The 13221-nt window shown below is 36.5% G+C and overlaps 2 protein-coding genes and 1 long non-coding RNA gene across 6 annotated transcripts in view; 1 reads left to right on the top strand and 2 right to left on the bottom strand.

The window, feature by feature from the left end:
* Positions 1-2625, bottom strand: part of LOC106667355 — a 32988-nt gene extending 30363 nt beyond the window's left edge. Inside the window, exon 1 of the mRNA XM_014395248.2 lies at positions 1759-2625. The gene's annotated coding sequence lies outside the window, so the exon portion shown is untranslated. The remainder of the gene's footprint in view (positions 1-1758) is intronic.
* A 4809-nt stretch (positions 2626-7434) lies between these two features.
* LOC112126286 lies at positions 7435-9329 on the top strand. The gene is made up of 2 exons (XR_002909865.1): positions 7435-8088; positions 8150-9329. It is a non-coding gene; the product is annotated as an uncharacterized LOC112126286 (long non-coding RNA).
* Positions 9330-9617: 288 nt separating this feature from the next.
* Positions 9618-13221, bottom strand: part of LOC106667356 (growth factor receptor-bound protein 10-like) — a 40873-nt gene continuing 37269 nt past the window's right edge. For all 4 annotated transcript variants that reach the window (XM_014395252.2, XM_014395251.2, XM_014395253.2 and 1 more), the window contains exons 9-10: positions 11671-11764; positions 9618-11596 (exon numbers count right to left, since the gene is read on the bottom strand). In XM_014395252.2, the coding sequence (XP_014250738.1) occupies positions 11435-11596; positions 11671-11764 (256 nt within the window). In that variant the 3' untranslated portion in view covers positions 9618-11434. The remainder of the gene's footprint in view (positions 11597-11670; positions 11765-13221) is intronic.

The raw sequence follows: 13221 nt of genomic DNA, 5'->3' as shown, positions 1-13221 counted from the left end.
CTTTTTTCCAAATTCTTTTCTTATAGTTCCTCTACAGAAACCAGTTAACCAGCTTGAAACCTCCCACTTTCATATTTTTCTGTGATGTGTTTTCGAAAACGTTACAGTGTATATAGAACGATATCGATCTGTGGGACTTGGGGTGCCTTTCTTTAAAAGTAGACAACGGTTTTTTCCCAATCGATATCTTCAGTTTAAAGCCGTCTGTCGGATCGATAAGGGCCATTTTGAAATTTTCCCCCATTGTTTCTAAACGTCTTTTTGTAGGTAAGTACGCGATAAGAGAGTTGCACTTTTTTAAATCCATTTTTCATTCTCTCTCTTTCTTTCTCTCTCTCTCTCTGCCTTTGAAAACGATTGAAAGCTGGAAATTGCACTTTTCGATGCTTTGTTGCTTATCAAACGCCGCGAAAGCCTGAGGTTCGCCGGCAAGGAACTTTTATTATTACAAAAAAAATTAAATAAATTTTTTAAATGTGAAATTCCACATCTCATTTCTAGATTTACTATCAATTTTAAAAAAGCAGTTTGCCCACGCTGTCCCAGAACTGACTGAGTCGGGCCAAATCCAGTTGTATTTTTTGTTCGCTCAAACAACAATTGAAAAAGAAAATTCACCTCAAACTAAAATAAAGTAAGCTAAGCACCCTGGTAGATCACGCAGAAAAAGGAGGTTGATTCCCTTCGGCGCAATTTTAAACTGATACATCAGCATCAGGAACGACCTCCTGGTGAATCAGATACTTCTGATATCTTGATAGACTAATAATTCAAAAACTTCAAGGTGTTAAAAATCTAAAATAATCCCTGACCTCCTGGGACATCAGAAACGACCTTCTGTTTATCAAGCCGTTTCTGATGCCCTGTTACACTCCTGATACAAAATTTCAAGCTCCTAACAAATCTAGGAAGAATTCTGACCTCCTGGCACATCAGAAACGACCTCCTGCTTATCAAGGAGCTTTCAGATGCCTTGTTAGCTCCTGATACAAAATTTCAGGCTTCTAACAAACCAGGAAGAATTCTGACCTCCTGGCACATCAGAAACGACCTTCTGTTTTTTCGAGGAGCTTCAGATGCCCTGTCAGAAACTTCAGGCTCCAAACAAATCTAGGAGTATCTTCAGATGCCCTGTCAGACTCTTGATATAAAACTTCAGGCTCCAAACAAATCTAGGAGTAAATGACCTCCTGGCACACATCAGAAATGTCCTCCTGTTATTTCGAGGAGCTTTCAGATGCCCTGTCAGACTCCTGATATAAAATTTCAGGCTCCTAACAAATCTAAGAAGACTTCTGACCTCCTGGCACATCGGAAACTACCTCCTGTTTAGCAAGGTGTTTTCAGATGCCCTGCAAATCTAGGAAAAGTACTGACTTCCTGGCACATCAGAAGCGACGTCCTGTTTATCAAGGAGTTTTCAGATGCCCTGTTGGGCTCCTGATTTCTACCCATTATTAACTTATACTGAAGAAGCCCTTGATGCGTGGGAATTTCATTGTGGGTCGCGGTCAGCTAGAAACCGTGGGTAGGAAGGCGAAACCAGCCGGCACTTTCTGTCCACGTCGGTTGAAAGTGATTTCTTTTTTTTCTTCTTGTTTTTCGTTTTAAAAGGTAACGAGGAATGCCGATAGCCGCGCCTTTGTGATAAACAAGCCCCACGTAGACCTACTTTCTCCTCGTGGATGGTTAATAAACAAAAATAAACAAATCATACTCTTTTGACAAAAATGAAGTTTAATATTTATCTAGTTTTACCTTTGGCTTTTTTTCGAAATTAAATCCGATTGGGAGTCGGTTGGACGTGGTCCGACGATCGCGTAACGGCCCACTTTCACAGACACAGGCACACACGATCCCGGACACTTGTTCTCATCCACCTGCCCCGACGGCGTTCTGCGGGCCACTGGATGCCACTCCGACGTAGCGGGGCGTGGCGGACCCCCCGCCATAAGACGCACAGGTGGCAGAAGGACGAAGGACGAGTCGTAAGGGAAAGGCGTACGAAAAAGTCTTCTTCCTGGTATGTTTTGGACCTAGACAGGCGATGATGTCGGTCGTCACACATTCAGCAACGTACTCTTCTTTTCTATTTAATGGCAAAATTAAAAAAGTCAATTGTAGATTTTTTCTTCGCACAGCCACCCAGTTTGACTTAGAATCAGCCTTTAAAAAAAATGTTTGACGACAGATGGGCAAAACTGTTGGTCGTCACACATTCATAACAATATTGACAGTCCAAGATTTATTGATTTTTTTAATAGACTGTCATTCAGTTAGACTTAGAATCAGCCGTTGGAAATTACAAAAAAATGTGTGACATATGGCGATTAATGTTGGTCGTCACACATTGTTTACAATTGACAATTGAAAAAAAGAAGATTTTTTTATATACGGCCACCCAGTTTGGCTTAGAGGGTTAAAAGATGTGTGACGACAGAGGGGCAATAGTGTTGGTCGTCACACATTTTTGACAATTGAGTCTATAGATTTTTTAAACACTGGCACCCTGTTTGACTTAGAATCAATCAGCCGTTAAAAATGACAAAAAAAATGACAGACGGCCAATAATGTTGGTCGTCACACATTATCGACAAAATTGGAAAGAAATTTTTTTTTTTATGCACTGCCATCCAATTAATTTTCAACTAATAAGCTCTTAAAAATATAAAAAAAAGTGTGACTACAGGCGGGCAATGTTCGTCATCACACATTATTAACAATATTGAAAAAAATCTTTTTTATACACTGGCACCCATTTTAATAATACTCTTTTCAAAATATTAAAAAGTGTGACCACAGGCGAGCAATGTTGGTTGTCACACATTCAAGTCAATATTGAAAAAAGTCTCGTTTTAAGAAATTTAAATTTCAGCCATTCAGTTTGATTTAGAACAAGCGGTTAAATATAAAAAAAAAACCACGATGAGTGACGACTTACATGGGCCATAAGTTGGTCATCACACATTTTTATACAGTGCCATCCAGTATCACTTAGAATCAGCTGGTAAAAAATGTGTGACGACAGATGGGCAATCGTGTTGATAGTCACACTGTTGACAAAATTGAAAAAGTCAATTTTATATAATTTTGTTTTTATAGGCTGCCACTCAGTTTAACATAGGATAAGCCGTGAAAAAAAATGTGACAACAGATGCGCAATAATGTTGGTCGTCACACGTTCACAGCAATATTGACAGTCCTAGATTTATTGATTTTTTGATAGACACGTTCAGTTTGACTAAGAATCAGCTGTTAAACAATGTGTGGCGACAGATAAGAAATACAATATTGACAAAGTCCTAGATTTATTGATTTTTTTATTTATACTCAGTTTGACTTAATGACCTAATCAACAGTTTAAAAAAACAAAAAAGTGACGACAGACGGCCAATAATGTCGGTCGTCACACATCATTGAGAAAGTTGGAAAGAACGAAAATAGATTTTTTTGCCACTCAGTTTGACTTGAGTCAGTTGTTAAAAAAATGAAAAAAACAATACAGGCCTTGGTTCACACATTCATGACAACAATTGTCTCGTTTTAAGAAATTTAAAAAAAATTGCCAGCCAGTCGGCCTAGAATAAGAGATTGGTTATACATAAGAAATCCAATAATGTGTGACGACTTGCCATAGGTTGGTCGTCACACGTCATGGCGAAATTTTGTATTAATTAACCGATCTGGTTTATGAGTTGTTAGAATACGGCACCCAATTAAAAAATATCCATGACGACCTAGACAGAAGGTGTAGGTCGTCACAGATTGACCAATGGACAGTTTCTTTTCTATTTAATGATTGTATTATTTCAACGTAAAAAGCTCCTGGCTAATACAAATTTCATAGGCCAATGAATGGCTTTGGTGGTCGTCACAGAATCGCAAACTAGAAAATGTCAATTATTTAATAGAATTTTTTGTTTCGACTGCCAAGCATTATTCTATTTGTATGTTACTATTAGTATTCATTTTACTCATTATTAAAATTTTACAATAGGATCAGGTCCTTGGGGTGGAAAGTGTGACGACCTAGACGGAGGATAGTGCCGGTCGTCACACGTTTACAGTACAGTCTACCACTTTCGTTGATATCCTTTGGTGTTCCAACATTTTTTTAAATGCATCAAAATTTTAATTAAAGTATAAGACGCCTAATCGTCAAAAATGAATTGGAAGAATGGCTCCGCTGCCATTGAGTCGTCACATTTTTATGGAATTTTTTTTTTTAATGGACAGCTAAGTCGGTTACAAATAGGTAAGTGGAAATGACAACCTGTAAATAAAACCAATAAAATGTGTGACTAACTAAAAAGGTAACGTTTTCGGTGGTCACACATTAAGACTAAAAGACAACTTTCAAACCCTTGGCATATCTTCAAGAAGTTTTCATCTTGCTCTCGAATAAATTGATGTTCATCAAAGATGACTAGTGCAACAGTATTTAAATGTGCGATGACCTTGACTGTAGAGAATTGGTCGTCACACATTTTCGGTTCATTTTTCAGGGTTGCAAATTTATTTTTTAAACTATTGTATTATACTCTCACCGCTTTCTCCGGCGTGTCGGTCGTGATACATTTATGGATGGTTCCAACATTTTTTAAATCATCAAATTTATTAAAGCTTAAGAAGTCCCTTCAAAACGTATTCGTACAAATAAAATGTTTGACGACAGACTGGCAATAGTGTTGGTCGTCACATATTGTTGACAAGTCAATATTATAAAATTTTATTTTATGGACTGCGAGAGTAGTTTGACATAGAATAAGCTGTTTAAAATTACAAAAAAGTGTGAACAGACTGGTAATAATGTTGGTCGTCACACATTGTTGACATAATTGAAAGTCACTGGCACTCAGTTTGACTTAGAATTAATCAGCCGTTAAAAATGACAAAAAAACGTCACTCATTATAGACAAGTTAGAACAAAAAAAAAAGAAATTTTTTTATACACTGCCATCCAATTAAACTTATAAAGCTGTTAAAAATAAAAAGTGTGACCACAGGCGGGCAATGTTGGTCGTCACACATTCTTAACAATATTGAAAAAAGTCCTGTTTTAAAAAATTTAAATGACAGCCAGCCAATTTGGCCTAGAATAAGCCGTTAAATATGAAAAAGAAACCACACAATGTGTGACGACTTAAACGGCCATACGTTGGTCGCCACACATTCATGAGAAATTAGTCTCCTATTTTATACACTGCTACCCAGTTTGACTTAGGAATGTTAAAAAACGTGACGATACATGGGAAATACTAATTGGTTGTCACCTATTCAAGATATGTAAAATGTAAATTTATAGATTTTTTTTAAATAGACTACCCTGTTTTTCTTAGAATCAATCAACTGTTAAAAATGACAAAAAAAAGTGAGAGACGGCCAATAATGTTGGACGTCACCCATTATAGACAAGTGTTTCAACGTCACCCATTATAGACAAGTGTTTCACGAATGGCAAAATAGTGTTGGTCGTCACACATTCATAACAACGAAGTCTTTTTATTTAAGAAATTTTAAAAAAATTTCCCGCCAATTTGATCTAGGATAAGCCGTTAAATATGAATAAGAAACCACACAATGTGTGACGACTTAAACGGGCCATACGTTGGTCGCCACACATTCATGAGAAATTAGTCTCCTATTTTATACACTGATACCCAGTTTGACTTAGGAATGTTAAAAAACGTGACAATACATGGGAAATACTAATTGGTTGTCACCTATTCAAGATATGTAAAATGTAAATTTATAGATTTTTTTTAAATAGACTGTCACTCAATTTGACTTATAATCAGCCGTTAATAATCACACAAAAAATGTGTGAGACGGCGAATAATGTTGGTCGTCACACATTGATGACAATTGATAAAAAATATATATTTTTTTTATAAATTGACACCCAGCTTGGCGTAGAGAGTCAGCTGTTATAAAATGACAAAAATGTGTGACGATGGTAAAATAGTGTTGGTCGTCACACATTGTTGACATAATTGAAAAAGTCACTAGCACCCTGTTTGACTTAGAATCAATCAACCGTTAAAAATGAAAAAAAAAGTGACGACAGACGGCCATTAATGTTGGACGTCACCCATTATGGACAAGTGTTTCAACGTCACCCATTAACAAGTGTTTCACGATGGCAAAATAGTGTTGGTCGTCACACATTGTTGACATAATTGAAAAAGTCACTAGCACTCTGTTTGACTTAGAATCAATCAACCGTTAAAAATGAAAAAAAAGTGACGACAGACGGCCAATAATGTTGGACGTCACCCATTATAGACAAGTGTTTCAACGTCACCCATTATAGACAAGTAATAGTGTTGGTCGTCACACATTCATAACAACGAAGTCGTTTTAAGAAATTTTAAAAAAATTTCCCGCCAATTTGATCTAAAATAAGCAGTTAAATATGGATAAGAAACCCCACAATGTGTGACGACTGACGGAATGTTGGTCGTCACACATCATGGCAAAATTCTATTATATGGAATTTTTTTAATAACTGTTACCTGATTTATGAACAAGTTGTGGAATAAGAAAAAAATGCTAAAAATATGTATGACGACCTGTATAATACCACTGAAAAGAAAATTTCTTCGTTATACATTCAACAAGAACAAACTGGAAAATGAGATCGTAATATTTAACAATGTAAATATGTATCATGTATAATTACAATTACCTTATAATAACCCAACCTATTAATAACCTTATACTAACGGTCAATAGAGCTAGTCGTCACACATTGTTGTCAAAATTGAGTTCATTTTTATAGAATGCCAACGTAGTTCAACCTAGAATAAGCTGTTAAAAAAAATGTGACTACAAATGTTGGTCATCACACATTCATAACATTGAAATATCCTACATTTATGGATTTTTTTAATAGACTCACTGGTTGACAATATGCCATCTGTTCTAGACAGACGGGTCGTCACATACACTTGTTGGTTAAACAAAAATGTGATAAATGGCCTGGTCGTCTTCTAGTAGTCACACATGTGGTCATATATAATACTTGTATACTTCAAAATATGTGACGACCTTGAGGTTTTACGATCCTTGTTTATTACACCACATATTGCCTGGTAATTCAGCCTGTTAATTTCCACTGGTCGTCACACATTAATTTCAAGCTCATATGTAAACCAGGATTTTCAAAATTTAAATTTGACTCGACCGTGAATGTGGCTTTAGTCGTCCGACATTAGATCCGCATAAACTGACGTTGGGAATCTCAACAAGTCGTCACACCGGTATTTGAAGCTCCATCGTCCGAACAGTAGCCGTCACATTTGAGAGCTTGACCTTAAAATGTGACGACTGTACGGTTCCTTCAACAGAAATTTAAAGGGTCGAATACATAAATAATATAAAAAAAAAATACAAATTTACAACTTTTTTTTACATTTTTTTAATAAGTATAAAAGTTGGATTCACTTGTATATAATATACAGATTGTATAATTTCGTCGCACACACAAATCGATTTTTTTTTTGAAATCCAAAAACGAGTCAAAATAATAAATATATAAATAATACTTTTTTTGCTGAATTACAACAAAAAAATTCAACAAATTATTCGAAAAAAAACTTTCTTAAAAAAATAAAAACTGATAAAAATGATTAAAAAAATTAATCGAAATGTTAAAAATATGTTTTTTAAATTGAATTAAATCTATTCTATGCTTTATTCCCATTAGGGGAATTTCGAATTATAAATTAATTAAGACTACATTTATTCTTAAAACAGCGATAAAAGAAAAAGAACAGGGGAGGAAAAACCGATTTCGCAAATATACGGCATAGCGTATAAAGCCATGAAATCTGGAAGGTACCAATAAGTTGTTAGATTGGGAAGGTTATCACCTATAAAGCTGTTAGTAGCGTGGAAAGGTTGTCACCTATAATATTGCTAATTAGTTACAATTAATTAAGGTTTTCAGTTGAGATAATTAATTTTAATATATTAATTGGTCAAGCGGACCATGAAACTAGAGAATTGAATTGCTAATTAGGTAAGGGGGCTGTAAAGTTGTTAGATTGGGAAGGTTATCACCTATAAATCTGTTAGCGAAGGAAGGTTATAACCTATAATATTGCTAATTACATAAGTTAGCGTGTACATAAGTTAGCGTGGGAAGGTTATAACCTATAATATTGCTAATTAGATAATAACCTATAAAGTTGTTAGATTAGGAAGATTATAATCTGTAAAGTTGTTAGCTTGGGAAGGTTACCTATAAAGCCAGTGCGGCCCTGAATTCGGTTTTCCCCCTCTAACTTCAAAACTTGGTTAATAAATACTTAAAAAATATATAATAATCTCGAATTAAAAAAGAAACCCTGTATTTTCAATAATACTGTGATGTAAATAGTTCGGCGGGGCGCGACCTCCTCAGATTGTCTAGTAACTTCACAAAAGGACGGTCAAAAGTTCACGTGAGTAAATATGGGATTGCTATGCTTTCTTTTCTTAATTTTTTTTAATTACAATTCAAAACAAACCTTATCGCCTAGTTGGTCAATAGTTTTTGGTTTCTTTTTTCCTTCAAAAAGGTTTTCATTTTTTTTTTGGGGGGGGGGACCTGTATAAAAATCACAGCGGTGGGTGGTACCACCAATTTTCTTTTCCGGAGCTGGCCTAGTAGATTCTATCAGGCGAGTGTCGTATCGAAAAATATTCGCAGGAGGGCTTTAAAGGATTTTTTACCCCCCTCTCTGCATTCAAGACCATAGAAAATATCGTCCGGAGAAATTACAAAAATCTACCCCAATTTTGTCTCTTTTTTTTTTCTTCTTTTATATTCGAACAAACAGCAGTCTTTGGAGCAGTCTCAACGCGACGAGGGTTGGGGATGGGGACTTAGAAAAGCCCAAATATCAAGTATCAAGTCCGATATCAAACTTTGTCTAAAGAACATCTTTAAATTTCGGTAATTATAAAAATTTCAATAGTTTTCCTGTGATCTGGAAACCCACCGAATATGCAGACCATGACAATGCAGCCGAAAGATAAAAGAGATAAGTTCTTGGATTAGGAACTGTTACTAGGTCACTTTAATCCTGATACCTGAAGTGTAAGAGTTCTTGGACACGATAAAGATTGAATTATTGTAATAGGTGACAGAAGTACAGTTTATCCTGGGTTTGTAAGAGCTCTTGAATCGGGAGAAAAATATTTTTTTTTAAAGTGACAAGAGGTCAACTTATGATATCTGAGGTGAAAGAGCTCTTGTATCAGGAGGAGAAAGATTAACTTTTTTAGAAGGAGAAAGGAAGTCATTTTATCCTGATATCTTTGATGTAAGAGCTCTTGTATCAGGAGGAGAAAGATTAACTTTTTTAGAAGGAGAAAGGAAGTCATTTTATCCTGATATCTTTGATGTAAGAGCTCTTGTATCAAAAGAAAGATCTGAGACTAAGAGCTCTTGAATCAGGAGAAAGATTAATATTTTTTAAAGAAGAACAGAAGGTAGATTAAATTAATTTTTTAAGTAGAAAACAGGTCACTTTATCCTGATAAGAAAGATTTTTTTTAAGAATGGGAAAGGAGGTCGCTTTATCTTGATATCTTAGATGTAAGAAGTCATGTATCAGGACAAAAAGTGATTTTTTTAAGGTAACAGGACTTGAGCTTTGTGTATTGGAGATTTGAGAGCTCATGATCGGTATAAAGATTGAATTTGTTTTTACCTCTTCCTAGTATCGAAGCGGTTCATAGTATTGCATTAGGAGCTAATGTGAGATCAGTTTAGCCGAGTATTGGAAAATAATTGGACATTGGCTTATGTTGTTGGATAGGAGCTCACTTTATCCTAGCATTGGAAAAATTGTACGTATTTATTTGGACCTATCAGGAGCTCCTTTTAGCCTTAGATGTTGGAGTAATAGAAGCTCTTGTATCAGGAGCAGGTCAAAACTTACTCTATCCTGGTTATTGATGGGACAGCTCTTTTACTAAAAACTGAAAGAATCTTAGTTCTTCCTTGAGCTATATTTGAGCTCCTGGTACTATTGAGGTATGATGTATTTTTTCCTGACGAGACTTCGAAGGATAGGAGCTCGTTTTAGCTTAGTATTACTGAGCTAGGAGCTGTTCCACCAGTAGGTGATAAGAGCTTGCTCTTTAGATAAGATAGATATACATAGAAAAGAGCTCTTCTGTTAGGAGCCAACAGGAACGCACTTTATCCTGATATTTATTTGTGTAGTATCTGAGAGATGGGAACTCAGGAGACGTCGGGAGCTCGCTCTATCCCGGTATTGGAGTAGAAATTAATAGGGGTTCATTTTACCCTGGCATTTCAAAGACCAGTCGGTCATGTATGACTAGCAGGAGATCGGTTATTTATTTGAGAGATTAGCATCATCATCTTTTGTAGCAGAATAAGACACGAGCTCACTTTATCCTAGTATTTTATCAAGAGCCAACAGAAGCTCGATTAAGCCTGATATTTCAGAAGTAGCAGCTGAAGTATCAGAAATTGACAGGACCTCTTGTATCAGAAGGATGACAGGAACTCACTTTATATAGGTATCGGGGGTATTTGGCATATTTTATCAGGAGCTAACGGTAGCTCGGTTTAGCCTAATATTTAAGATGTACGAGCTCTTGTATCAGGAGTCGACAGGAGCTCAATTTATATAAGTGTGGGAGGAATTTGGTGTATTTTTTTCAGGAGCTAACGGTAGCTCGGTTTAGCCTGATATTTGGGATGTAGGACCTCTTGTATCAGGTGCAGACAGGAGCTTTATCCTGGTATTGGAAGGACAAGAGCTATTACACCGAGCTCCTGTTACACCAAATTTTTACGTGTTTACTAATGCTATCGTTGGTATAAGTAAAAAAAAAACAGACTTGGGCTAAATCTAATCCTGTGTTAAGATTGTTCCTACGATGGGTAGTGTGTGGTTGGGCGTACTAGGTCACTTACAGAATAAATTTAAAAACTAGAACTATTTAAAGACACAAATAGTTTTTTCCTTTTTTTCCTTTAAGGCTTCTTTTTTATGTTAAATATATATATTATAAATATAATTTTTTTAAATCTCAAAGGGTTTATTGGAAAAATTGTTTTTAAGGGTTGAAAAAGGAAGCATAGCAAAGGGTCTAAGTACTTTTTCTTTAGGGGTAGTCAAAACTTTTCAAAATTTTATACTTGTGTCCTAACAAGACGATAATTTTTATAAATAATATACTCGATTAGTCTGTATCACTAGTATAAGAGAGTAATAAATATAATAAAATTGGTATACGTTCAGTATTTAAAATTAAAAAAAAAAAAAAAAAATAGTGAGAATTTTTCTACAAACAAGGAACATTTTTTCGCGTCAGGGTTATTTTTTTTTTTTTTTGCGGGGGTGTAAGAAGGAGATTCGTATCTTGGACCGTTTCACCTCCGGCGCGGCGACGCGCCGACCCGGGGTCAGTTCTCGTCGGGCACCGACTTCTCCAGGTAGTGGGTGAGCCTGGCCGGGAGGCAACCTGCGTTCAGCTGGTAGAACTCGATGAGCTGGAGGAGGTCGTAGAACTTGGTGACGCCGTTGTCCAGCGTGAAGCAGAGGGCGTCCCTCACGGGGTCGGTTATCTGCTTGGAAGACACAAAGAAAAGAAAAAACAATCATCACAAACAAACGAAATACTTTTTAAACTCAGACTCACGGGCAAGATTGGCATGTGTATCACCTTCCCGCTGCACTTGAACGTCAGGACGAAACAGCCTTGATTGCTTCGACTCTCCCTTACGAGAAAAACCCTTCACAAACAAAACAAAAGATTATAATCAGCCGTCAAAGACCTAGGAGCTTAGATTTTACAGATAACCACAAATTGAAAGCTCCTGGTATATGTGTACGCAAGGAGCTAAGCTTAAGAGCTGGACCTTAAAACAAAGGTGGTACGCACCTCTCTAATCAGGTGTCAAAAGGAAAAAAGCTCGTGTTATTAATCAGAAAATTAGGATGGCAGGACTTTCATTTCCCTTGTCATCCTGTTACATCCGGTTTGAAAAGGGAGCCAGAGATTGATAGAGAAAAACCTGTTGTACCCAGGAGCTGGAATCTGAGAGGAGCTCAGTTTGTCCATGATAACTTTATTTACATTAAGTATATAGTCCTGATGAATACTCTCTTGTGTATTCAAAGGTTGGAGCTATTTTATTCTAAGATAAAACGGGCTCAGTTTAGAATCCAAGAAAACAAGCTCAGTTTAGACAGATCTTGACGGGATAGGAGCTCTAGTATACAAGCAAGGTAGCAGCTTGTTTCAGGAACTAACAAGAACTGATTTTAGCCTCGTATTGGAGGGGTAAGAGCTGTTAAATCGGATTTTAAATTTAGCCTGACACTTGAGGTGGAGAAATGGGGTAACTCATCAGGAAGTCAATTTATCTTGCCAAAATACGATCCTGGTATTGCGCAAGGAGTTCATATCAATTTCTGTCATCCTGGAAGCTCCTGGTAGGGCAGGATTAAGAAGCTCTTATTGTTAATCTTGAGCCTAGCAGACCAGGATCTTACATCTGCTTGATATAAGCTCCTGTTATATCAGGCTAGAAAAGAGACAAAGACGATAGGAGCTTAAATTTCCCGTACACTGACATCCTAGTAGATCTACTTTAAAAATGGAACTTTTGCAATCAATCAGGAGTTAGGAGGCTAACAGCTTACATGTGCTTGAGGTAAACTCCTGTCAGGTCGGGGTAAACAGTAAAAGCCTTTTACTATTCAGAAAACAAGAACAGGAGTTCACCTTTCCTTGGTATTGGCAACGTTGGCAAGCTCCTGGTACGATTTGGATCTTAGGATGTATGTATGTCTCTTCTCCTTGATATTGATCATCCTGATAAACTGGCAGAACAAGATTAAAAATAGAACTATTGCAATTAATCAGAAGCCTAGGAGGCTTGGAACTTAAATTAACTTAAGTAACTCCTGTCGCGTCAGGTTAAAAATCAAGTGGTCGTGTTATTAATTAGAAGCCAAGGAGGCTAGGATTCACAGTTCCTTTACCGGCAATGATGGTAAGCTCCCGGTAGGAACAGGATGTTAGGTCTGCTCCTTGATACCGACCCTCCTGATAAGCCTCGGGAATATCAAGTCTCAAAATAGAAGACCTTTGGCAATTAATCAGAAGCGTAGGACGATGTTACGCCAGTTGAAAAGCAATGGCTCATTGGGTAGATAAACTTCTCATTCCTACAGTGATTAGGAC

Source organism: Cimex lectularius, unplaced genomic scaffold (genome assembly GCF_000648675.2).
Source record: "Cimex lectularius strain Harlan isolate CLEC.00 unplaced genomic scaffold, Clec_2.1 scaffold10, whole genome shotgun sequence".
NCBI lineage: Eukaryota > Metazoa > Arthropoda > Insecta > Hemiptera > Cimicidae > Cimex > Cimex lectularius.
This window is presented reverse-complemented; position numbering and strand designations above follow the sequence as displayed.